The sequence below is a fragment of the Anoplophora glabripennis genome, unplaced genomic scaffold (genome assembly GCF_000390285.2).
Source record: "Anoplophora glabripennis isolate ALB-LARVAE unplaced genomic scaffold, Agla_2.0 scaffold47, whole genome shotgun sequence".
Classification (NCBI taxonomy): domain Eukaryota; kingdom Metazoa; phylum Arthropoda; class Insecta; order Coleoptera; family Cerambycidae; genus Anoplophora; species Anoplophora glabripennis.
Window position 1 is genome coordinate 746,438 of NW_019416342.1, and position 25,032 is coordinate 771,469.

Here is a 25,032-nt window from a genome sequence, read left to right on the forward strand (position 1 = left end):
ATACCCATGAATCAACATTTCAAGGGAATATTTACTAATATTCCATATTTCTAATTTTTTTACAAAGCTGCGGGTTTACCCACCCGAAAAAGCACAAATATTTTTGTAGACTATTGTAATAATCTGAAATTACTGTTTATGAATATGAATCGTACAGCACAGAAAAGCTTGAAACTGACAAACAAATATTACCCAATTAAATATCAAGGAAACCTTACAAAACTTGTCTAGAATAAATATAAACACTTAGAACTCCAAACAATGTAGGTAAGAGAAAGCTGACATTGTACTGTTAAAAATGCACTTGAGGTAACTATTTAACCTTAGAACCTTCAAGAAAACTTCAATCATGCATGAAGCTCTGTAAAATCTTAATTTTCAATTATTACTACATACGATTTTTTACGGCACCTACCTAAATACTTTTACGTATATAAATGGAATTTAGCAAATCTTGTTTATTATCCTAGTTAGCCACTGTTCGCATAAACATGTTGCGGCAAACGATTCTGCTGTTTTTTGTACTGCTTCTAGTAAACTATGCACAATGCTTTAAGATTATCGGTAATTTAGAAGCACCAGAATCAGGACTGCAAAAAAAATTTGAAAAAGGAGGCGGTGAGCAGTTCGAACTTGCTAAGCATGCAGTTAAAGGTGAAGAGGGTGACAAGGGATACGTATCGCAACATGCTGAAGAAAAGGGCGCTAAAGGACTACATGACAAAGAGGACCATCAAAAACAATATGCTGAAACTGGTACGTAATATAATATTATTAACATAAGAAAAACTTAATTCTTTCGTACTTTAATTTTAGCTGGTCAGAAACAAGCGCACAACCACGACGATGGTTACTACGCAGAACAGCACAAAGCCGAAGAAGGTGAAAAAGGTTACCACTTCGAAGATAAAGGCAGCTACGCCAAAGGTCATGATACCAAGGGTCATCACAATGTCCACAAACTGAATGAATACAAGAAAAAGACAGAGTTCTACGACGAAGACCATGACGAAGCTCACAAAGAAAAACACGGTGGTTTTGAAGCGTCCAAATCAGAAAATTCGGGTGGATTTGAGAAAGGTGGGCATGGTAAAAAAGTGTATTTAGAAGGTAAATTCGGCAAAGAAGCAAAGTATGACAAAGGGCATGAATTGCACGAAGATAAAGGATTTAGTAAGGCGGAAGGGGAAGATGCCTTTTATAAAGGCGAAGCCAATTATGCAAAGAAGAATGCAGATGAAGCTTTTAAGAAATTTGGGTATGTGAAAAAGGGCGACATTTAATTGACAGGGTCAAGTTCTGGAAAAGGAATTAGATGTACGTCATGTGTAAAGCTTCTTAAGCAGAATATATAAAAATTGTTTACAAAGTAAACAGAATCATTTCAAAAAGTTTATCTAGAGAAAATAAAACACATAATTTTTGAATAAACAGAAAAAGATAAAAAGAATAAACTTTACGAAATAGTACTCTTTCATTAACTCGCATTATTCATCATTAATCATCCATGTTTTAGGAATCCAGTTTTACTGAAAAACCAATTTCAATAGATATTGTATATACATCATCGTTACTATGTTGTTAAAGTTACTTCATTCCACATCTTAGTAATTAGTTTTAATTTATTTTGTTGCATATTGTGATAAAATTAATTTAATAAATATGTATTAATAATTGAATGTTCATTAACTATTAATTCGTTATTTATTTTTGAAATAACAAATCTAACGTGTCATAATAATCCCATAAGATAAATTCACAATCTAAATAATCTAGTTTGAACTGAAAAATTGTTTTTCCAAATAAGATAAAAAAAATCACTTTTACTGTTTTATGTTTCTTTGATTTTAATCAACTTAACAATTTACAATACAGAACTTTAATATAACCAAAAAATGTTAACATTAAAAACTGAAAATTTGAATATTTTATAAATGGCAATTCGAAAATGTTTGAAAAAAATGCATTTGACTCTTTATTTTGAACACCAATCTAAGCACCTAATCAGCTGGAGAATTTTACATACTTTTTGCCTTCACAGGCCCCACGGAACTTAGCAAATTCTAGCAAATGCATATCACAGAAAAAACTACATGCAACATTAATATTTTTTAAGCGTTTTCCTAATTAACGCAATTCTTTGCTTATGAGCCTCAGTAGTTAAACTGCGTTTATAGGGCCTGAGCTCATCAGTTCCAAAGCCAGGAGTCCACATATTATAGTTACGATTGAGGAATTGCTGAACGTCTTTTACTTCAATAGTATTAACATGTCGATTTTTTGCTATTAAGGCTGCACCATTCAAGCATCGATCTATAAATTCGTCGACATAATTTAAAATGATTTCTTCTACCTCTTCCTCCAAATTCAAGGTTTGATCGGTTTCTCGAACAAGATCTTGAAGTCTTTGTTTTGTTAGAACTTGTAATGGTTCATTTGAACTGATGTTCTGCTGGACTGTCTTTACTGGGGTTGCATTTTGAACTGGTACTGTTTGCACACCCACTAAATTTGTACCTAAAAATTATGTATGAATATTATATAATATTTAATGGAAACTGTCTAAAATGAAGTTAATGGCACATACCTCCAACTGCATCCATAATTGTCAAGCTTCCCTTAATTTCACCACTTTGGTCCGTTGAATTCACATGGGAAACAGCATTTACTACTGGAATTCCATTGTTAGCATTCACATTTGTCATAATTGCATGAGACAAAGGCACCTGATTTATAACAATATTCTGGGGCTGCATTATACTATTTGTTAAATTAGGAACAGACATATTGAGAAAGTAGGTACCACTTCTTGACTTCTTTTACAATTTTTTTATGTTGAGTTTTTATGATAGAACCAATTAGAACAATATGCTATACATTAGTGCCCAGTGACTACTTACTATTAAAAATGTTTTTATTGTAGTAAATCCGCAAATAGTAAATTATACTTGATTTCACTATTTGACAACACAAATCACAAAACAAAACAACAAAGCACAAACTAAAAACTAAATTACTGTCAAAAAAAATTACCAAAAAATGTCAAGTCAAACGTCAAACGACATATATAATCCTCGTCTTCTTCTACTTTCCTTGTAATTTGAATTCCTAATATACAAAATACCTTTTTGATAATTTAACGATCAAGGAAGTAGTTAATATTTTTCCTTTTACCTGTTACATTCCATTATGGAGCAAAGTGTAAATCTACAATAGTGAAAGACGTATTCCAATTATTTGGATTAATAAAGGGTCAAACAATAGAGCAGCACTTCACAGCAGTTATCAGACAATTGGAAAGCAGCTAGTTGTAGTTACTTGATTCTTTCGAAACGAAAGTAACTAATTGTCATATGTAACAAATTAAAGTTAGAGTTATGTGGTTATGTTATTGATTTGTTTATGTTCTTTCTCTGTGTCTTTTTGTGTAGGTGCACCTAATGTCAATAGTATTTAATGTTCTAAATGTAGTGGGTACATATGTAATTTAGAATTAAAATACAGTTAGTGGGTGTATTTGTATTAATATAATTAAAACCGCAACATCGAAAAATATAGCTGACTGTATAGAAACATTTACAGAAAATAAAGCAAAATGAGTAACCTTACAACAGCAGATGTTAGTGCTTTAACTTTAGAAATAGGGCCCTTTGAGACTGTTCATCGATGGAAGCGTATGCCAGAATGTGATGAATTTGTTGGTGCTAGGTAAATGACCAATAAACAGCCTTGAAGGGATATTTTAATAATATACAATATCATTTTCTAGACGCAGTAAACACACTGTAGTGGCCTATAAAGATGCAATTTATGTTTTTGGAGGTGATAATGGAAAAAGTATGTTGAATGATCTTCTACGTTTTGATGTAAAAGAGAAAAGCTGGGGAAGAGCTTTTGCAACTGGTACTCCACCTGCGCCAAGGTATTAATAAGTTCATTAGCTCATATGAAGATAATAAATTAATATACTTGGATGACTCGACATATTTGGCTTCCAATGTGGAATTTTTTTAGATATCATCACTCTGCAGTGGTGCACAACACATCAATGTATGTTTTTGGAGGATATACTGGAGATATTCACTCTAATTCAAACCTTACCAATAAAAATGATTTGTTTGAATATAAGTTCCATTCTGGGCAGTGGGTAGAATGGAGATTTATGGGAAAAACTCCTGTACCAAGATCAGCTCATGGCGCTGCTATTTTTGATAATAAATTGTGGATATTTGCTGGTTATGATGGAAATGCTCGATTGAACGATATGTGGACGATATCTCTAACTGTAAGTATACATATTTAGAGTTATTGATTAATAAAAAATGTAATACTTTTTATTTTCATTATGTAATCCAATCGTTAAAGAATATTTTACATTAACATATCTTGTAAGGGCGATGTGAGAAGCTGGGAGGAAGTTGATCAAAAAGGGGAATGCCCTCCAACTTGTTGTAACTTTCCTGTGGCTGTAGCACGAGATTGTATGTTTGTATTCAGCGGACAGAGTGGGGCAAAAATCACAAATTCCTTGTTCCAGTTCAGATTTAAGGAGAAAACGTAAATAACAATCAATTTTCCTTTCAAAGTTGTAATTACAATAAAATTTCTAGATGGACGAGAATATCTACTGAACATATTTTGAGAGGAGCCCCCCCACCTCCAGCCAGACGTTATGGACATTCAATGGTAGCTTTCGACAGACATTTATATGTGTTTGGAGGAGCAGCGGATGCGACACTTTCCAATGATCTACATTGCTTTGATTTAGACTCTCAAACTTGGTCAGTAATTCTACCAGATGTGGAATCATTCGTACCATCAGGTCGGTTGTTCCATGCAGCTGCCGTTGTTGGAGATGCAATGTTTATTTTCGGTGGGACGGTAGATAACAATGTTCGTAGCGGCGAAATGTACAGGTATTCGTGAATAACATATTTTACTTTTAATCAGTCGCTATTGAACTTATAATTCTTTTTAGGTTTCAGTTTTCAAGTTATCCAAAATGTACATTACATGATGATTATGGAAAACTGCTAGAGTCACGATTGTTTTGTGATGTACAGTTCTTGGTTGGTCCTGAGGAAGAAAAAATTTTAGGGCATTTGGCGTTAGTAGCTGCTAGGTCTGCATATTTAAGGAATAAAATTCGACAAGCGAAAGAAAATCGTGATAAACATTTGGAAAGATTATTTGGTAAATTAAGTTTTCTTTTCTATTTTTAGTTGAGGAAAATGTATTATTTAGAAAGATCGACTTTATGATGTGAACTTGAATCTAGTAGTAGTAATTTGCAGTCGAAATAAGTGTTCCTCGGGGATCTAATCTTGGACCCCTATAATTTTTTATATTTATTAATGACCTTACAGAAGTAATCAAACGTAATAAGCTACTCTTTGCCGATATTTAAAAATTTATTGGAATGCTGAAAGTATTAACAACTCTGTGTTTTTATAGTTAGTTAATTTTGGTCATATAAAAATTATTTCATGAAAAAAACAACTTTTGACGGATCCTTTTTTGCATTAGAATTAATTTCATCGAACCAAATAAACAGAGACTTTTTGTTTAGGAACATCGAAAGTTCCCTTCAGCGATATCCCACTCCTCGAAGTCAAGCTACCTGATGCTGATCCAGAAGCATTCGAGATGGTCTTGAATTACATCTACATGGACTGTATAGATCCAACTAAGAAAGCGAAGGATGGGGAGGATCCATTTTCAAACCGAATAGTTCTCAGAATGATGGACGTTTATCGCCTAGCTGTACAGTTCAATATGGCTCGTCTGGAACACCTTTGCGTACAGTATCTAAACGCCACGATTTGCTTGAAAAATGTACTTGTAGCTTTACATAACGCTGACCACCTCCAATTAGATTTTATAAAGGAACACTGCTTGAGATTTATCGTTAAGGAAAGTAATTACAATCAGATTGTGATGAGTTCCGAGTTCGAGATATTGGAAAGAAGTTTAATGGTGGAGATAATAAGAAGGAAACAGATGCCGCAGTATAAGGTAGTGAACTTATTAAGTGATTTAATTTAAATATTTTCCGTTTTATTCTTTAGGCCAACAGTGAAACTCACTTCGACGCTGCTGGATGTTCACTCGAGCAAGACATGGCGATGTTTCTTCGAGTTACAGGAAAAGAATTTTGCGACATCGACCTAAATTTGGATGGAACTCTAATTCCTGCCCACAAAACAATTTTAGCAGCGAGATGTGGGTACTTCGAAGCTATGTTTAGGTCATTTATGCCTGCTGACAGCAAAGTTAATGTAAGTGATGAAATTTTTTATAATTTACTTAGAGTGACCTGGACTTGGATATATGAAAGCTTGTTTAATTTACGTTTTAGATCCAAATAGGAGAAATGATACCCTCCAAAGAATCTTTCGACTCTCTCCTTCGTTACATCTATTATGGAGACGTCAACATGCCTCCAGAGGATTCTCTGTACCTGTTCTCCGCTCCGTTTTTCTACGGCTTCTCGAACAACCGTCTACAAGCTTTTTGCAAACAAAACTTAGAGATGAACGTCACTTTTGAAAATGTTATTCAGATACTGGAAGCAGCGGACAAGATGCAGGCTACCGACATGAAAAAATACGCCCTGGACCTAATCGTTCACCATTTCACCAAAGTAGCCAAGCTGCCGAGGCTGAGGATGCTGAGCAAAGAGCTGATTTTGGATATCCTGGAAGTTCTAGCAGAAAGCCTGGATATAAACATGAGAAATGACGTGTCTAGTGGCGCTCTAAATTCCGATACTTGATTTACAAAATTAAGAAGGGATCTAAGCTTGTCTCTGGGGAGAGTCTCCTTCATTTTGTTTACTGTTATATCTGTGATTATCGACCTCAGTTTTATAGAGAAGTTTTTTGTAGATTGTGAATGATAACGATGTATTATGCTTCCTTTCAAACGAGATAAATGGACCAAATAGTTCAAATAACGACTCGTATATACCTCCACTGTTAAGGCTAAACTCTGTGTATCTTTATAATGAGAATAAATAAAAAATGTACAGTTTGAAATTAAAATGTTATAAAAGTAATTGTGTCTTCAATACTTATTACTATTCTGGATAATATGCATTGCTTATACCTACATGGTTAAGGACTTAAAAAAGTTAAATCTTTATATGGCTTTAGCAAATGTTGCAGTTTCAAAGGAAAAATACCTATTGTAATATTTTCTGTCCGGAGTGGTTAATGGTTAAAGAGAAGAAAAATGGTATATTAGCCGTTTTCTTTTGCTCTCAACTTTGAATCAGGATCAGACAAACACGAACTCAAACTAGATCCATGAATCCAATTTCGAAGACGACAGGATTTTGCTTACTATTGACATTTGATTTTCTTTTAAATATCGTTTAAGTATACCTATTCTTCTGTGCACAATTAAAATAAAAATAGTAGTCTATTATATATTTTGTGTTTGTGATAGTAGCTGCCCTCTTAGCGAAAAAAGAAACCTCCACAATTTTAAGGTTATATTAAATATGTATGTGATGTGATCGTTAGAGAGCGGACTATAGGTCTGTTCCAACAACCAACAAGAGTCAGGGATTGGTTCCAAACCGTCAGAAATGTGCATCCAACTAATTCTTGCGATATATTCACTGCAGACACATTTAGAATTTAGCTGGCCAAACATTTCGAACGGTTGGGAACCAATCCCTGACTCTTGTTGGAACAGACCAAATGTGTGTCTTTATTATCCTCGCGAAGATTTGTACCCTTTATTTAAAATCCATAAATCATGTGAACAGGTTAAATAACGAGAAAATAATTAAGTTAATTTAGTAGAAATGAAATAAATGACACACGCGCCCGTCTCTAGTCAATCCGTCGACATCGGTTACGTTTATCGAATTCCTATTGGTCAGAATTTAAACTGCAGCCTTGTTATGAATGGGGCGGGAGTTGGACTATTCTATCATGTGCGTCGCCTGAGGGTATTCGTTACGTTAACTCCTAATTTCCAATTAAAAGAACGACACTATTTTTTACCGAACTTTATTTAATAAATATGTAGTATACAATTTCTGATTTTCTAAATATTTTATAACGCCTAAAAATGTATGTACCGTGGAATTTTTGTGAATTATCACGTAAATTTCCGATGCATACCCAACACGCCACTGCGTCATGTATAATGTCTCCCTCTCTCTCTCTTTCTCTCTCTCTCTCTCTCTAAACCTCCGCTACACTCTCTTGGCCACTGGGACGCTGCCTCCAGTAGTATATTATGCTCTTAGATCCATCCATACATTCATTCGAAAATAATTAATTATTTCCAAAATTTTAATTTCAAAAAAGTTCTCTTTGTGGGCCTGGAAATTATCCCTTAACAAAATGGATCTCTCATGTTTATAAATATATTTATTTCAATTCTGGAATGTGTAAATTTCCTGTCAATTTCTATGAAAATATGATTACATGTCAGGGCAGGTCTTAAAAATGTTAGTAATAATAAAATAATAAAAAGAAAACACAAAATTATTAGAAGATTTTGTTTATTATAATTATTATCTGAAATATTGTCAAAGTTTACCGCAATACTATAAAGAATTTTGTCTGTAATGTTAAATTTTATTAATTCTAATTTTGGAGATATTTAATATTGCTGAAGATGCTGTAATTACTATTATTTACATCAAATAACTGAAATATGAAACTGGACTTTTTAGATTCAATAATATTTGTTTATTATAGAGTAAGCTAATTTAACGAGAAATTCGAAAGTACAATAATATACAGGGTGCTTCATTTGAGAAATTGAAGTTAGGTAAGGCTCAGAAGAAATAGAACGCCCTGTACAACGATTTGATGCAACTTTTAATTGAAGAAACATTTTTTGTATTATTGATATTATCAGAGCTATGAAAAGGAGATACCGTGTGTATTCCTCTGGTCATTCAGTTCAAATTCAAACATATTTTTTTTAAATGAGGAGACGTATATTTTTCAAATTTTGAGAGCTGCTTTTATTTTTACTTTTGGAAAAACCAGAAGTATAATTTCTGGACAACGTTAGTTATTATACATCACTGCATTCTACCTAAAGAATGGAAAAAAAAACTTACAAAAATTACAAATTTTTACAATTAAATAAGTAATTTCACATAATGAAAAACGAAACAAAGTATTGAAATGTAGATTTTAACATTCAATTTTTAACTACTAAATTGGCCCACTCTGTAAAGACCATTAACATTGTAAACACGAGTTTTTTATTTATTAGATGTTACAGATCAGTACTGTTATAAATTGGGACACGATGTATATAGAAAAAAAACATATCGGTTAATATGTTTATGGAGTTTAGAACTACAGGCTTCAGGAGCCTGAATTTCTTAAAAAAAATAATTAACAGTTTTAATATATATTGAGAATCATGTCACCAAAACGAACTGTTTTTTTTTTTTGAGTAAGATATAGTAGTTTGAGTTCGTAAACCTGTTTTGTCCACAACAATAACATATTTTTTAATATTATAAACAAACTTACAACTTACTGAACAAATTTTAATCTATCCCCGATTATTCCCTGTGTTTGAATTGATTTGGAAATTAAAAAATATTGCCCAACAGATTGGAAAATATTAACATTCCGTTATCAAAGGTAATGTTTTATTTTTTTATACTGTAAATAGACTAAGACTTTTTGAGAGTTTATCATAATGTCTAACCTTTGCAAGATAAAATTTATTTATACAGCAACACAGCTATTTACAATTAATTTTAATTCAAATTCAAAGAAAGAGGTGTTAAGATTATTTTTCCTTCCAAGTTATAATATCAAGTTATTATCACAGCTGTAAATGGTAAGGAATAACATTTTTATATATTTTTTGTAATGGAACTGATGCAACGATAATAATAACTTGATTTCGTATAGACCAACGTAGGATACCAACATTATATTTAAAAAGCTATATTTTATAAAACTGTAGAAAAATATACATATTACAGATAAACAAATAAATTAAAATCTTAAAATATAACTAAAGAGTAGGAACTTATATTTTGATAACAAAATTTCTATAAGAAAGTACGGTTTTTCATATAATCTTTAATTAGGTAACTATTGTTAACAATCGAATCACTTATTAAATAGTCGCACACTTTTTAATGTGACTTAGAACAAAACGACTGTATTTATCAATCACACAAATTTCGTAATAACATACAACAATTATAATTTCGCGTGATTTATTTCTACTTCATACAAAAACAAAATAACATGTTTGTTTAATTAATACGAAAGCAAATATATGTTAAGAAATGTTCTAGTTTAAATACAAAATTTAAGTTAAAACAATACTCTTTTAACAAAAAATACATATATATATTTTTTGTTAATCCATTCCGTGTCACCTTCTAAGTCTTATTGGACGTGATAACAGTTGTTTAGGTAAAGCATTCTTATAATAATGGATATTAAAAAAAGGTAGGTAACATTCAAAGTGAGAAAACATACTTCTAATCAGGCTGAGATAACATCTTTACTCTTACTGTAATAGGGTAGATCTGAACTCAAATTTGGTGAAATAGGTAGGTCAAAGAAATTCTTATTTCTTCAGTATGACTCAAAAATATATATCGGCCAGTTGGGATCAAATGAATAGAAATTAATGGGTTTCTGCTCTGAAATAAAAATAAAAACATCTGTATTTATCGAAAATACGCCATCATAGTTGCGTTTTCCCTACCTAGGTAGCTAATATTTTACTTGGGAGATATTTATCTAGTCCAGAAGTCCGCGAAGGTGCCACATATTATTATTTTATAGGTTCCTGAATTAAACCAACTAAAATAGGATAGCATAAATGACTGCACAATTAAATTCGTTTTCAGGAAAATCATAAGCTATGGGGTGGAAGATTTGCGGAAGCTACCAGTCCATGTTTGGAAAAATTAAACCGCTCCATAGACCTAGACAAGCGGCTGTACGAAGAAGACATAGAAGGTAGCAAAGCCTACGCCAAAGCGCTTCTAAAGATCAAATTATTGACTGAGGACGAAACCGAAGCCATATGCGATGGGTTAGACATAGTAAAAGTAGAATGGAAAAAGGGTATATTCAACATATTACAAGGCGACGAAGATATACACACTGCAAATGAAAGGCGATTAAAAGTAAGTTCTAGTTAAAAAAATGTATTTTATTGCATTTTTATGATATCTTGAAGGAGTTAATAGGAGCTCCAGCTACTAAACTACATGTTGGGAGAAGCAGAAATGACCAAGTTGTAACTGACATGAAATTATGGATGAGATCGAATTTAAGGTTGTTAGATGAACATTTAAGAGGGCTTATATCAATAATAGTGCATAGAGCGTCGCATGAACTTGAAGTTATGATGCCTGGATACACTCACCTGCAAAGGGCACAACCTGTTAGATGGAGTCACTATCTCCTGAGGTATACAAGGAATACATTTTTGTCAAAAGAAAACATTATTTTTAGTAGGTACTTTTTACAGTCATGCATGGAATTTAAAGAACGATAGTGACCGACTGGGAGAGATTTTGAAGCATACCAATATAATGCCTTTGGGCAGTGGGGCTCTGGCAGGCAACCCTTTCAATATTGATAGACTGAGCCTAGCAGCCGCCTTGAATTTCGATGATATCACACAAAACAGCATGCAAGCAGTCAGTGACAGGGACTTTATAGGTTGGTACCGTACTAGAAGTGACTAAAATTAATGATATGATTGAATTTCAGCTGAGTTTCTGTTCTGGGCATCCGTGGTTGGGATTCACCTCAGCAGATTAGCAGAAGATCTCATTATTTATAGTTCTAAGGAATTTGAATTTGTCACTATTGGCGATTCTTATTCCACTGGTAGCAGTCTGATGCCTCAAAAAAGAAATCCAGACAGTTTGGAGTTAATAAGAGGAATTGGTGGTAGTTTATTCGGTCAGGTAAAAAAATATAATTGATTTAATAATTGACATGGTATAATCAGGTAAAAATATAACTGACATACGAGATAAATTTTATAAATAATTTCTAAGGGTCAAATAAATAGTGTTGCAGCTTCATAATGGTGCTGAAGAGCCTGCCCTCCACCTACAACAAAGACCTTCAAGGCGACAAAGAGGCCATGTTTACCACTTTCGACAAGCTAACTTCCATTCTGGAAGTCACAGCAGGGACTGTAAAAACCTTGAAGGTGAATCCAGGGAAATGCAAGTCTGCTTTAAGTTTTGAAATGCTCGCCACTGATGTTGCTTATTACTTGGTGAGAAAAGGAGTGCCCTTTAGGGAAGCTCATCATTTGGCAGGGCAGGTCGTAGCTGCGGCCGAGGAGAAAGGGGTTAATATCTGCGATTTGACTTTGGAGGAATTGAAATTAATTAGGTAAAATGTATTCAGCACGTTCCTTAACGGTTTTTGGAAACGCCATTGCAATTTACACCGATAATGTAAAAGTTAGTTTTGTTTTCAATTAATTGTTGTTGTTTTTATTTTTTCTCACAATTTCGAAAAAATTATTTCAGCTTTTTAAGAACATGCAATTATGTTACATTAATAACATAATTTCATAGATTTTGAGTTATTTTGTTTTTAGTAACCATTTTGGAGTAGATATTGGAAAAGTATGGAACTATGAAAACAGTATAGAGCAGTATCAGGCTACTGGAGGAACATCTAAGTCAAGTGTACTAAAGCAAATTGAAAAACTGCAATCGTGGTTAGGCAAAATATTGCCAACTGAGAAATGAATGATTTTTTTACCAAACATATATTTTTTATTAATATTCTGGATATTATATTTCATTTCTAATAAAACTTTCTTTTCTGTTCTAATTTCGGAAAAAAATATACAACAAGTATAGATATGCTCAGAAAAATATTTAATTGTAATCTTAATTCTGGCTGTCCCATGATGTAAGAAACGTCGTTATTTTAAAGAGGTTTCCATTACTAACAACGCCAGCAACTGAAAACATATATAATATTATTAAATTAATATGTAAGCTTTTTGGCTTATTTTAAAACATAGAATTAACAAAAATAATGCACAAGGATATAATAGTTGAGGATTTCAGATTATCTCAGAAACTACTATAAAGAAATATATATAATACGTTATCGAATTTAAACTGTCAAATAAGACATTTAATACCTTCGTTTGTTTTCCAGTTAACGTTATTCATGTGTTTGACATTTGTAGTCTCATGGGTATCTCTGTTGCTAGACAGGTTAGATTTAAAGTAAAAACTTTCATAATGACAGACCTCATAGTTACAAAAGTATGAAGCAAACTTGTGGACACCATATTTATTAAACAATTTATGTTTTTAATTCAACAGTGTTCTTTCTATATTACCTTACATGCTGATCTGTCCTTATAACAAAGAAAACATAAATCACAGCATTTTTTAAGATAAATAATTACGCGATGCCACTATTATCAAAAGGTTTTTAATATACTAAATAACATTACCACTCTCCATGGCTATACTACTAATCTTATTCACATCTTTAGAAATTAAATCCATAAATGTTTTGTATTGTTCAATTTTGTTATGGGACTCTAACAATTTTTCCCTCAATTTCTTGTTTTCCCTTTTCAGTTTCTGAATCTCAACTTTTAAATCGGCTATTAGCTTCTCCAAATTGTCTTTGATAATCCTCGTCTCTGTAATCCATTTTCTATTTATTTCAGTTTTAGAATCTACCTCATCCTGAAGTTGTCTTATTTTACTCGTATAATTATTGTTTATTTCTACTATTCTATTTTCATAGTACTGTTTCGTGGACCTACAAAATATAATGTGCATACACAATTGTTGATGCGGGCAAGAATACCTACGATTCATAATTCTCCCTTTGTACTGAATATTCCTTTTCCATTACGTCTAGTCGGTTGTTGACATTTATTAGTTTTTCCGTCAAGTGCACCAAGTTACCATTACTGTCGTCCAGATTCAATTGTAGCTGTTTTATCTTGTTTTGGAGTGTGATCTTTTCGATTTCCTTAGTTTTCAGTGTTCTCTCGTAGTGACTCGCCATTTGTTCCAAGTCATTTTTAATGGCGTCCTTTTCTGATACTAACTGAATATTCTGTTTCTCTGAAACTAACTAATAAGTAACAAGGATAATAAAAAAGAAATACACAATTGCAAATTTCATATTTTTGTATTCGTCTTACCAGTTTTTGAAAGGTTGATTCCAAGTTCTTTTCGAGGACGAGTAGTTTGGAGGTTCTACTTTCGTCGATGTTAAAAATTCCTCTTTGAAATTTCTCGATTTCATTTTCCAGAAGTTTGCACTTTGTTGTATATTTCTCAATTTCTAGTGATTTAGTCTTAATTTCTTCTTCGGCAACCTTCAGATCTTTTAGCAACTGCTCTTGTTTGAAATTGTGTTCTATTTTAAGTTTATTAACTTCGTTCTTGATTTTGTTTTCCGTTTCTCGAACGATATCTTGAAGTGTTTCATTCAGTTTTTGCGTTTCGTCTAAAAATGTATTTGATTTTGAAAGATTAAAGAGACCAATTTTATAAAAGTTGAAACGTTGGTGATAAAATAAAAGTTGGTACTAAATTGTAGATGATCAGTTCAAAATTAGTTAAAAGCTGCAGCACAAGAACTTATGGTAATTGTGGCTCTTGTTATTTAACAACTTTACTTAATATTTATCAATTTTTGCTTACCCTTAGCTTCCTTCTCTCGAAGAAGTGCGGCATCTTTTTCGTTCAAAGCAGCTGTGACCACCAGCACAGCTTCTCTAACTTTCTCTCTGCATTCAACATTGTTTTGATTAACACTATCTACAAGTTCTTCCTTTTCCTTGATATTCTTTTCTAGCTTCAACCTTATCTTTTCCGACTCCTGAAGACGTTTTTGTAAATTTAAAACCTCCTCTTCCAAGTTTTTGACTATTTTAAAGGCCCCTGCTTGAGTTTCCAAGGATTTATCTATTTCCAAATGTTTGGCTCCCAGTTCTTGCGTACAACTTTTTTGGATTGCTTCTAGTTTCCTCTGTGTAGCACTCAGTTTGCTTTCAATTTGGTTCAATTTTTCTTCATAGTCTTGTTTTAGCTGAAAAGTACAAAAAATTTTCCCATCTGTAGACTTATTCAGATTAATCAATTAGTGAAGCTCCATTTATTGCTTCACTAAAATAAGAATTAATGACAAAATAATTTAAAGCTTACTTTAACGACATCTTTTTTCGGAACAAATCCTTGAGTTCCAGCTTGGAAAACCTTTAGTTCACCTTCCAAAAAGTCGATCGTTCTCAATGAATTCTGCCACAATTTCGTTGTGCATTCTTTCTCGTCTAATAACTTTTGAACTTGTTGTTTTAAGTTTGTAGTGAGGTCAGTGTGATCATGATATAGTGAAATTTCATTTTCCTTGAGGGAGAACGATTGTTTTAATTCTTGATTCAGCCTTTTATTCTCGTCGAGGATAATGGAAATTTTTATTTTCAGGCTTTCATGTTCATTCTGTAAGAAGACGAGGTTAATACGTCTATTATTTTATTAACAAAATAGTCAAAATAAACATTCATACCTTAAAGAAATCAAGATCGTTGTTTAGTTCTTTAATTAGTGATTCGTAGTTTTCGATGATTGTTTGAAAACTTCTGAAATTAAAATATCAGTCAACATGTAGAATCAAGCTTTCCTTACAGAAAATAACAGGTATGTATATATGAATTTAGCAAATTAAAATTTGATAATTTTCGGTTTTATTAGTATTCGTTGTTTTCTTCTGGAAAAAATTGGCATCTATTGTCTGTGTCCAGAAGCGAGTGGGTCTTACCTCAAGGGTACCTACCATAGATGAAAATATTATTATTTTTTTTTGGATATGTAACTTTTTAAGGGAACAAAATTGTACTGGATAACTTGATATAAATACATTTATTTTTATTCAGTGAAGCTGTTCTTGTTTAGAATACAAATTATAGTATTAATATGTCGACATTTTGATTAGGAATATGAAAACATTTAATAATTGTGTTTATTTAACTTAAAACAACGCAGGTAATCTGCTGCCTGACGTCGACTCGATGAATTAACATTAATAGAAGTTAATTTCAATGTCAAATGGAACATTTGGATGTCCTTGGACTACCTTATAGACAGCTTGGCGACTTCTACATTACAAGCAGAAATGCTACAATCAAAAGTTATTTCAAAACTACGTTGTTGTTCGTCTCACTGCGTAGGTACCAAAATAAACGACGTTATTTACCAATGCACTAGCAGAATTAAGTACTGTTGTTCATAAAAATTGTAAGTATTTTGAAGTTTATAAATAATGTACATTTATATGCGCACTATCATATATTTAGTTATTTAGGCAGTTAAATTGGAAAGATTGGTTAAAATTTTCTTGTAATTTATTGAAGTCTACTTTTCAACTCCTTTCTGTTATGAACTTCACAAAACAAATTTAAATGTTGTGTTTTTTAATTTATTCCTTTTTTTATATTACAGAGAAAATTTCTCCTCTCAAATATTGTGTGGTAGAATATTTCAATTTCAAGTTATCGTACCAAAAACTGTTGAAAGAGTTTTACATCTTTTAATTTGCTTACAAAGAATGTCAGATATCACGAAAATAAAATTTCACGATGAAGAAACAGGTGGGTTTGAATTTAAAACTAAAAAACGGAAGTAACTAGGAATAATAACTATAAGACTAATCAATAAGGCACGGCATTTCCATAGGTTCAAACTTTTTTTCTATTATTAGTTCAAGCATTCTGTCACGGCCTAATGTTAAATTTACAGAAATTATTACCTGGATAAAAAAAATATGACCGTATAGGAAATTAAATTTTAAATTGAGTTTCTTGTTCTTTAAACTCGATCCAAAAGTCGCAAAAAAACGGTTTTTCTAAAATAACTAAAAAAATATAGCACCGATTGAAAAATTTTAAATGAGAAAGTTGTAGGTTTTAAAAAGATCTATCGACTGATCGTAGAAAAATATTTTATTTTTAAATTCATGAAAAAATTTCAGCAGTTATTTGAAAAAAACATACCCAAAAAAGTCAGTCAGTCATTTTTTTATCCTAAAAATTAATAAAATTGTCAACATTTATTAACAGCATGATAATATAATTCTTTACGAAAAAAATAAACCGAAAATCGTTACTGTAGGGCTATCCGCTGAGAAGATCTAGCAAATTTTCGAGAGCCCCTTTTTTTTAAATCTATTTATCTCGAAAAATAATTGATATTTTTAAATTTTTAAATAGCAAGTATGGGAACGTAAATGTAAACGAGTTATAGAAGAAGAGAAAAGAGAAGATTTATAACGGTTTTATCGATATATCTCGAAAAGTAACAAAGCAATCGATACTTACAAAAAATCAGTCGATAGATCATTTTAAAACCTACAACTTTCTGATTTAAAACTTTTCAATCGGTGCTATATTTTTTTAGTTATTTTAGAAAAATCGTTTTTTGCAACTTTGCGATTTTTTTAAACCATGTTCGCCATTTTGGATCGAGTTTAAAGAACAAGAAACTCAATTTAAAATTTAATTTTCTATACGGTTATATTTTTTTGTCCAGGTAATAATTTCTGTAAGCATTTCTCTATAATACTTGGCCTATACCTATTGTTTGTCTCTTTTCAATATGTTTGCGTCATTGTTTATTCAAATATCAAAATTATACTGGCATGTGTACATACATGTGTATTACCTCCAATAAAGTACAAAATACAAACAGATAATGCTATAGTTTAAAAATAGTGCTTGGTTCTGTTGTAAAGCAAAAGNTTTACGAAAAAAATAAACCGAAAATCGTTACTGTAGGGCTATCCGCTGAGAAGATCTAGCAAATTTTCGAGAGCCCCTTTTTTTTAAATCTATCTCGAAAAATAATTAATATTTTTAAATTTTTAAATAGCAAGTACGGGAACGTAAATGTAAACGAGTTATGGAAGAAGAGAAAAGAGAAGATTTATAACGGTTTTATCGATATATCTCGAAAAGTAATAAAGCAATCGATACTTACAAACAATCAGTCGATAGATCATTTTAAAACCTACAACTTTCTGATTTAAAACTTTTTAATCGGTGCTATATTTTTTTAGTTATTTTAGAAAAATCGTTTTTTGCAACTTTGCGATTTTTTTAACCATGTTCGCCATTTTGGATCGAGTTTAATGAACAAGAAACTCAATTTAAAATTTAATTTTCTATACGGTTATATTTTTTTGTCCAGGTAATAATTTCTGTAAGCATTTCTCTATAATGCTTGGCCTATACCTATTGTATGTCTCTTTTCAATATGTTTGCGTCATTGTTTATTCAAATATCAAAATTATACTGGCATGTGTACATACATGTGTATTACCTCCAATAAAGTACAAAATACAAACGGATAATGCTATAGTTTAAAAATTGTGCTTGGTTTTGTTGTAAAGCAAAAGAAGTAGCTTCTAAAGGCTATAAAGGGGAAAAAATAAACGTGGTATAGCAGAAAAAATATAGATCCTCTCATAATAACTTACATATTAGTTCAGATTTTTGTATTTAATTACTTACCAATTTTGACAATTACTGACATTTTTTTGAATTTTTGTCACGACTTAATAATAAAATATGACATTTAAACTACCCGCTAATGAATTATTATTTTTGTTGGTATCCATTCATTTTAATCCCGTATTTGATAAACTATGTACTTACGAAATATGTATTCCAGTAATATCTTCCATTTATTGCGTACGTATCCTTGTCCAAAATTCAACGTCCTTTCGAATTCGAAATTCGGCTTCACATCAAGGACCTCTGCAGTGTGACAGAGAACTAACTAATTTAATAATATCCCTAGGTGTACGTAACATGACATTTCGTAACATATTCTCCACAGTTTTTGACAAAATCAAGATTAACAGGCACCTAAAAGAGTTCGGTTAAAAATGTAACTGTGTAGAGCGGATTGTTTGTGTTGTGCAGCGTTTCTGGGTTTCTTCCGGTCTTGCTATATTTGTGCATTTTAATGAACACCTGCCACTGGATCAATAGTGTCGCGGGGGAATTTCAAATGTTGTTTGCGTGTTGTAAACTAAAACACAGGTAATTTAAACAAAGTTTAACTTACTACAATTTCTACGATTGTGTTGGTCAATTACACACTGAATATATTTTAATGTTGGGCTCTCTTTTTTACGTTTTAAATTAAATAGTAGAAACATAAATAAGTACAGTTGCAAGCTGCTGAGATTTAAGAAGCAAAAAATAAATATACCCTTTGCTTCGCAGACTTCGCTATTTTTTGGTTCCGAACCACCAAGAACGGCGATGACAGCATTTTTAACATTAAGGCGATGTTTCGCATTGTATTAGCTATGTCCTGTACAAATTTAGTTTCGTGTAACTCTCTCGGTGTCAAAAATACAATACCTATGTATGTTTTCAGCCACGAAAATTGAATAATTCCAAATATTTCGAATTTTCACCACCAAGAACGGCGTTGACAGCATTTTTAACATTAAGGCGATGTTTCGTATTGTTTTAGCTATGTCCTGTCCAAATTTTGTTCATGCAACTCTCTTGGTTTCGACAATGCAATACTGTAATAACAGTTTCAGAATTTATTTTCAAGAGGAGAGAGATATGTCTCTCGAGACCTGAAGAAATAGAAACATCGTATCTTCTCACTTTGTAAAATTCAAATATTGAATTGTCCCTGAAATGAAATCTTGGCAATTTGCAGTTAATTTTTGAAGTATCCTCGTAAAATTAACCACAAATACATAATTTCATAGAATCACTTTAGAGAAGTTTACTTTTGATGTGGTTGGAGACCACATACCTACAAACAAATTTCACATTAAAAATACTTTTTTCTTTCGAGACTGTTAAAAAATGTTCAGTTTATGTGTACATTCCACGTATGCATTATGAATCTCAATCAGCAGAACTATCGTCTAGTTAATTTTAAACCATTGTCATAAAACTGTGTTCGTGATTATATCTTGACACGGTTAAAGACGATGTTACAATTAACTCACGAACACGTTACAGTTTAACTGTGGTCTGCTAACTTATTAAGGCTTTAATTATTATCCGTCTAATAATAAACAAAAAATAAGAGAAAGCAGCGTATGTATTGTCCTAATATTGTATTTATTTTTATAAACATCATTTTTGACTACAGTAATTTACAATGTTTTTCGTAGGCAAAGAAATTTTCAAGTCTTTGTTAATATCGTAAAAATATTTTAAAATAATTATTAGAATAAAGCATATACAGGGTGTCCACAAATTCCACCGACAACATTTGACTGCATATTCACGGCGATAAATAAATACAATCTACGAAAAAAAGTTAAATAAAAACATTTGGTTTTTGAATTACAGGCCTTCAAAGTTCTAAAAAATAAAACCTAGTATATCGATTTGACTAAAGCTTTAAGAAATAATACGCCATAATAGTTCAAATAAATGTTTCAAATTTTAACGCGATCGGTAAAAGGATTATGAAGTTATTAATTAAATTAGTTTTATTTTTGACAACTTTGAAGGTTTGTAACCAAAAATTTTATTTAACTTTTTTTTTCGTAGAACGTTTTTATTTATCGTCCTGAATATGCAGCCAAACGTTGTCAGTGAAATTTTCGGACACCCTGAATTGACATAAACAATTTTTAACCAAAGGAACAATTCTCAAATTAGGAAAATAGTGAAAATCCATACAAGAACATCCAAAGTTATCCTACTTATACCTTGATGATGTACGTTTTGCTCTACGTTCTATATTTCCAAAGGAAATACAAAAAAAAACTTTAAATATACATAATTGTAAAACTGTTTTTCATCTGTAAATATCATCTTTTTATTTCATAATTTAAATGCCAGGTTAATCTTTCAAGGATATTTTAAATATTTATCCCGAAAATTCAGAATCAATATAATAAATCATTTAATGCGGTAGTTTGAGATAGACACAACTAAAAAAATTATAGCTTCTAACAGCGACGAAACCATATTTTAATTTAATTTACGTTTCAGATAAAAATATGCTGTTCTTTCGTTCTTAAATAAAATAATATGAGTTCAACTAATCTGTACCTCAACATCAGTAAAGAACAATGGCCTATCATTTATAGGAAAGAGTACAATGTAAACTTTATGGGGCTAGAAAAATTACACCCCTTTGATGCACACAAGTGGAAGAATGTATACAAGGTAAACAATTCACATGTTATTTACATGAATTGTTAAATGTAGCGTTTCTAAACAATTCTCACAATATAGACATGAATTATTAAATGACTCGTTTTAGTTTCTAAATGAAGAAGGTTTAATTAACGAAAAGACTGTAGTTGTGCCAAACGAAGCAACTAAAGAAGACTTGCTAATGGTGCATTCAAAGAGATATTTGAAAAAGTTAAATGTAAGTAGAATCAGACTGGTTTCTCTCGTTTATTTTTAATTTTCTACTGCATCATTTCATTTTGGTTCCAGTGTAGTCTATACGTAGCTAAAATAGCAGAAGTATTCGCCCTTGTCGTAGTGCCAAACTGCCTTGTTCAAAGCGCATATCTTAGACCAATGAGGTGAGTAACTCTGGTGTGATCTAATTTCGCTTTCAACAAATTTTAAGTCAAATTCCTTCGAGTTTTACTTCACTTCTCACTTTCCTCAATCAATCCACATTTTTCGGTCCGTGAGCTACATACGTATTTTGTACTTACTGGCACAGAGCGACCTACTAATCTTAGATGCTATGAGAACTTGACTTATTTGAGCACTAGGCGAATTAAATTTTATAAACTAATGATATTATGGGATGTAACTACTCTGCGAACTACATGTTCCGTCCAGCAACAAAGTATTTTAGTTGTTTACTAGATATTTCGGGTGCAATTCAATGCTGGACAGAGCGCGCGTAGCTATGACTATATTAAAACTTTATTTCGCTTAGTGTTACCAAGTCGTGCTACAGATTAGTAGGTCACTCTTTGCCAGTAAGTATTTTGTAGCAATTTTTCAATAAAACTTATCTTTATCGATATCCATTTACAGATTTCAGACTGGTGGATCTATTTTAGCTGGAAAGCTAGCTTTAGACAGAGGATGGGCCATAAATATTGGAGGGGGGTTTCACCATTGTTGTGCTACAAAAGGAGGCGGATTTTGCGCCTATGCCGATATTACCCTCTTAGTAAAATTTCTATTTTTCCATTTTCCTAGAAAGGTAATTTTATGACATTAAAAAAATAGTCATTACAATAGTTTGTTGAGGAAATAACTTCTCACATTACACCATTTTTTAAAGTTTATATTTACATATTTTGAAATTATTAGTCAACTAAACTAATTAGAAAAATTATGTGTTGTAGTGTTGCTTATTCGCACATTTCTTTGTTCAATTATTAAAAATATGAAAATGTTTATTTTCCTAATAAACAATAACCACAAGATGTTTTAGATATGTTCCATTAGCGGTACATTGACCTTATCTTTAACATTCTCATAAATTTATGTTTTCTTGACATTATGGGCACTTTATAATTGCTTAATAGAAACTATTAAAACATAATGGATAGAAGTAGATACAATAATTACACAAATCAACTCCATATGTCTAATACCTATATGCCTTAAGGTGCGAAGAGTTTTGATAGTGGATTTGGACGCCCATCAAGGCAATGGTTATGAACGAGATTTTAAAGGCAAATCTAATGTGTATATTATGGACGTCTTCAACAAATGGATTTATCCCTGGGATACTGAAGCTAAGAAGGCCATAAGAAAGAAGGTCGAACTTGACTTTTTCGTGTCGGATGAATCTTATCTGAAAGTTGTCAAAAGGTAAAACTTATTTTATTGCTACCAATTTTTTAACCCAACCAAGATATTGGAAAATTTGTATTGCTACCAGCTATGCAACATTCGAATAAGCCTGGCCTGGCATACCATCAGCACAATGCAGAAGTTTCGAATGTATGTCATTTGCAAAATCAAAAATTATAATAGGGGTTGCCGATCCTGAAATCTTGGAAGGAGTTGCACATTTTTGTACAAAATGTTTAATTTTTCACAAAATTAAATTTTCTTTGTAGTTACACCTATTTCAATTTGAAATTGATAGTCATATTCCATTTTCATACTTCATAAGTCTGTAACTTCTTGAATAACTTTTAGGTAAAAAATTGTTAGGAATAAAAGAGATTGCTTGTGTAATGTTATGATCAGTAATTATAAAATAATCATCACTAAAAATTATTTATAACAAATATTTAATTACCAAGATATTTATTTTATTATTTTATTAATTTTGGTGTTGATTAAATTTATTCATATATTTTTTAGGAACCTAACTGAAGCACTCGCTGAATTTGATCCACAAATAATGATTTACAACGCTGGAACTGACATTTTAAAAGGCGACAAATTGGGAGGGATGTCGATTTCAGAAAAAGTTAGTTTCATTTTATCTTTTGAGTACGCATTTGTTATCCTCGTGAATAACTGAAATAGTTGCTGTTTTTAGTTTTTCCGTAGACATAAGGTGGACGACAATTTTTAATTTTAGTATTAATGAACTTTCTTCATTTTAGGGTATCATAAAAAGGGACGAATTGGTATTTCGCGAAGCAATCTCAAGGAGCATTCCGATAGTAATGTTAACAAGTGGCGGATATTTAAAGAAAACAGCAAAAGTTATAGCTGATTCAATAGTACACCTGTATAAGGAAGGCCTAATCCATGGACCACAAGAGTATTATTTTTGACTTAAAAAAATTATAGGCATGGACTGTTATATTGTAGATATAAAGATAAGTTGTCAATAAATATTTATTAAAATAGATTTTGCTTATTAAATAAAAATATGATCAATGAGGACATATTTTATTTGAATTTATTGCAATAAATTTGCTATAACGATTTAATTTAATTACCAATTAAAATCTACAATTAAAAATGTAATTATTATAAAATTCCTTATTTCCCTTTATTGTTTTCCCAGTATGGAGATATGACCGTTGTTTTTACTTGAAAAGCTCAACAGAAAGTAGGAAAACAATTTAAAGTGGGTAATTTAATTGCGTGGCAGCAACGTGATATTCTGCAATTGTTAAATGGAAATCAATCAAATAAGGTAATTAAAATCCCTATCTCGCTTTATCCTTGTTGACAGTAACGGCAACCACGAATTTTTCTAATGTATTATAAGCACCTATTGTATCCGACATGTATGTGTTTGTATAAAGACAAGTAGGTTAATGTTATAATCGTTAAGTAAAAAAATATTTTATATTGGAAATACCATTGAGAGTTAGAGGTAGATATCGAATGAATAAAAAATACCCATCCGAAAATAAATTCGTACCAATTAAAAATATTAAACATTCTTGCCTGGATAAAATGCTAGTTAACGCACTTATACAATAAATAACTATTGCTGTAGCTCCACATTTTAATCTTCAAGATTTATAAATAGTAAATAACTGTTAGAATCTGTTCAATTTCTTAAAAATCCAAAAGTTGGATTCTATTCACATATATTGTCGCTTTTCTTATTCATTTGATTAAATTCTTAATTATTGCACATTTATCCGCTGCACATTATGTAACTAACAAGAATAAGTTACATCTTACTGTGGATAATATCTACACCTTAATGATTTTATTTCTTTCCTAACAAAATTTGTGACTGTTGACTATTCAAGTCTAGCAGACGTACCAAAATAACTTATTCATGCGTAAGCCTCTTAAATATAAAAACATATTTGAGATGAAAGTCCAGCAACAACAAGAGGTATCAGAATTCTGTGCGAAAATTAGGTTACTATAATACGGTTATGGCCTCGAGAAGTGAACAGGTTGGAGGAAGCGAGACTATTATTTGCGTTAGACGTCAGTGAATGTATTAAAAGTGGTCAGTGATCACTTTTCTAAGACCGGAGGAACATGGATTAAATCAGGCTAGCTTTTAGGCCACTTAGATGTTTCCGTTACCCCCGAATTTTATAACTTCTTAGGAAGTGATTAGGCATAGTGGATTGTCTTGTATTTGTT

The 25,032-nt window shown here is 31.5% G+C and overlaps 6 protein-coding genes across 8 annotated transcripts; 4 read left to right on the forward strand and 2 right to left on the reverse strand.

The window, feature by feature from the left end:
• The first annotated feature begins 491 nt into the window (after nt 1-491).
• Nucleotides 492-1,673, forward strand: LOC108906391. Its single transcript, XM_018709619.2, has 2 exons — nt 492-756; nt 811-1,673. The coding sequence occupies exons 1-2, from the start codon at nt 492-494 to the stop codon at nt 1,281-1,283; spliced, it is 738 nt and encodes a 245-aa protein (XP_018565135.1). The 3' UTR covers nt 1,284-1,673.
• Nucleotides 1,674-1,849: 176 nt separating this feature from the next.
• On the reverse strand, nt 1,850-2,986 carry LOC108906422 (transcription initiation factor TFIID subunit 12). Its single transcript, XM_018709658.1, has 2 exons — nt 2,588-2,986; nt 1,850-2,517 (listed from the first exon to the last, which is right to left on the reverse strand). Exons 1-2 carry the CDS (start codon nt 2,784-2,786, stop codon nt 2,102-2,104), a joined length of 615 nt encoding a protein of 204 aa, XP_018565174.1. The 5' UTR covers nt 2,787-2,986; the 3' UTR covers nt 1,850-2,101.
• Nucleotides 2,987-3,595: 609 nt separating this feature from the next.
• Nucleotides 3,596-7,017, forward strand: LOC108906410 (leucine-zipper-like transcriptional regulator 1). Its single transcript, XM_018709644.2, has 9 exons — nt 3,596-3,708; nt 3,770-3,922; nt 4,015-4,285; nt 4,394-4,557; nt 4,611-4,916; nt 4,979-5,193; nt 5,570-6,015; nt 6,069-6,278; nt 6,359-7,017. Exons 1-9 carry the CDS (start codon nt 3,596-3,598, stop codon nt 6,773-6,775), a joined length of 2,295 nt encoding a protein of 764 aa, XP_018565160.1. The 3' UTR covers nt 6,776-7,017.
• A 2,741-nt stretch (nt 7,018-9,758) lies between these two features.
• LOC108906481 (argininosuccinate lyase) lies at nt 9,759-12,758 on the forward strand. Its single transcript, XM_018709753.1, has 7 exons — nt 9,759-9,831; nt 10,865-11,146; nt 11,200-11,432; nt 11,494-11,687; nt 11,739-11,938; nt 12,046-12,377; nt 12,589-12,758. The coding sequence occupies exons 1-7, from the start codon at nt 9,829-9,831 to the stop codon at nt 12,740-12,742; spliced, it is 1,398 nt and encodes a 465-aa protein (XP_018565269.1). The 5' UTR covers nt 9,759-9,828; the 3' UTR covers nt 12,743-12,758.
• Nucleotides 12,759-13,343: 585 nt separating this feature from the next.
• Nucleotides 13,344-18,770, reverse strand: LOC108906480 (uncharacterized protein PFB0765w-like). The gene is made up of 7 exons (XM_018709752.1): nt 18,688-18,770; nt 15,546-15,618; nt 15,185-15,478; nt 14,681-15,068; nt 14,176-14,483; nt 13,837-14,105; nt 13,344-13,784 (listed from the first exon to the last, which is right to left on the reverse strand). The coding sequence occupies exons 1-7, from the start codon at nt 18,714-18,716 to the stop codon at nt 13,454-13,456; spliced, it is 1,692 nt and encodes a 563-aa protein (XP_018565268.1). The 5' UTR covers nt 18,717-18,770; the 3' UTR covers nt 13,344-13,453.
• On the forward strand, nt 16,183-23,793 carry LOC108906482 (histone deacetylase 11). 3 transcript variants are annotated; one of them, XM_018709755.1, is made up of 9 exons: nt 16,183-16,273; nt 16,478-16,626; nt 21,016-21,192; nt 21,290-21,400; nt 21,472-21,563; nt 22,033-22,204; nt 22,616-22,821; nt 23,323-23,431; nt 23,571-23,793. In XM_018709755.1, exons 3-9 carry the CDS (start codon nt 21,055-21,057, stop codon nt 23,742-23,744), a joined length of 1,002 nt encoding a protein of 333 aa, XP_018565271.1. In that variant the 5' UTR covers nt 16,183-16,273; nt 16,478-16,626; nt 21,016-21,054; the 3' UTR covers nt 23,745-23,793. The 3 variants fall into 3 exon arrangements, with proteins under 3 accessions (XP_018565271.1, XP_018565270.1, XP_018565272.1); XM_018709754.1 differs by lacking the exon at nt 16,478-16,626; XM_018709756.1 differs by lacking the exons at nt 16,183-16,273; nt 16,478-16,626 and adding an exon at nt 18,847-19,077.
• The last annotated feature ends 1,239 nt before the right edge of the window (nt 23,794-25,032 follow it).

What these genes read in the sequence shown, in the direction of transcription:
- LOC108906480 (XM_018709752.1), bottom strand. Translation starts at nt 18,716, where the DNA reads ATGGAAGATATTACTGGAATACATATTTC. An exon ending in CGAAAAAAGATGTCGTTAAA is followed by an intron (nt 15,069 to 15,184) that starts GTAAGCTTTAAA and finishes TGTACTTTTCAG; the next exon opens with CTAAAACAAGACTATGAAGA. An exon ending in TCGAGAGAAGGAAGCTAAGG is followed by an intron (nt 14,484 to 14,680) that starts GTAAGCAAAAAT and finishes ATACATTTTTAG; the next exon opens with ACGAAACGCAAAAACTGAAT.
- LOC108906410 (XM_018709644.2), top strand. Translation starts at nt 3,596, where the DNA reads ATGAGTAACCTTACAACAGCAGATGTTAGTGCTTTAACTTTAGAAATA. An exon ending in GATGAATTTGTTGGTGCTAG is followed by an intron (nt 3,709 to 3,769) that starts GTAAATGACCAA and finishes ATCATTTTCTAG; the next exon opens with ACGCAGTAAACACACTGTAG. An exon ending in TTCAGATTTAAGGAGAAAAC is followed by an intron (nt 4,558 to 4,610) that starts GTAAATAACAAT and finishes TAAAATTTCTAG; the next exon opens with ATGGACGAGAATATCTACTG.
- LOC108906482 (XM_018709755.1), top strand. Translation starts at nt 21,055, where the DNA reads ATGAGTTCAACTAATCTGTACCTCAACATCAGTAAAGAACAATGGCCT. An exon ending in GATATTTGAAAAAGTTAAAT is followed by an intron (nt 21,401 to 21,471) that starts GTAAGTAGAATC and finishes TTTTGGTTCCAG; the next exon opens with TGTAGTCTATACGTAGCTAA. An exon ending in TATCTGAAAGTTGTCAAAAG is followed by an intron (nt 22,822 to 23,322) that starts GTAAAACTTATT and finishes TATATTTTTTAG; the next exon opens with GAACCTAACTGAAGCACTCG.
- LOC108906422 (XM_018709658.1), bottom strand. Translation starts at nt 2,786, where the DNA reads ATGTCTGTTCCTAATTTAACAAATAGTATAATGCAGCCCCAGAATATT. An exon ending in AATTATGGATGCAGTTGGAG is followed by an intron (nt 2,518 to 2,587) that starts GTATGTGCCATT and finishes CATAATTTTTAG; the next exon opens with GTACAAATTTAGTGGGTGTG.
- LOC108906481 (XM_018709753.1), top strand. An exon ending in CAGTGACAGGGACTTTATAG is followed by an intron (nt 11,688 to 11,738) that starts GTTGGTACCGTA and finishes ATTGAATTTCAG; the next exon opens with CTGAGTTTCTGTTCTGGGCA. An exon ending in GTGGTAGTTTATTCGGTCAG is followed by an intron (nt 11,939 to 12,045) that starts GTAAAAAAATAT and finishes TCAAATAAATAG; the next exon opens with TGTTGCAGCTTCATAATGGT.
- LOC108906391 (XM_018709619.2), top strand. Translation starts at nt 492, where the DNA reads ATGTTGCGGCAAACGATTCTGCTGTTTTTTGTACTGCTTCTAGTAAAC. An exon ending in AAAACAATATGCTGAAACTG is followed by an intron (nt 757 to 810) that starts GTACGTAATATA and finishes TTCGTACTTTAA; the next exon opens with TTTTAGCTGGTCAGAAACAA.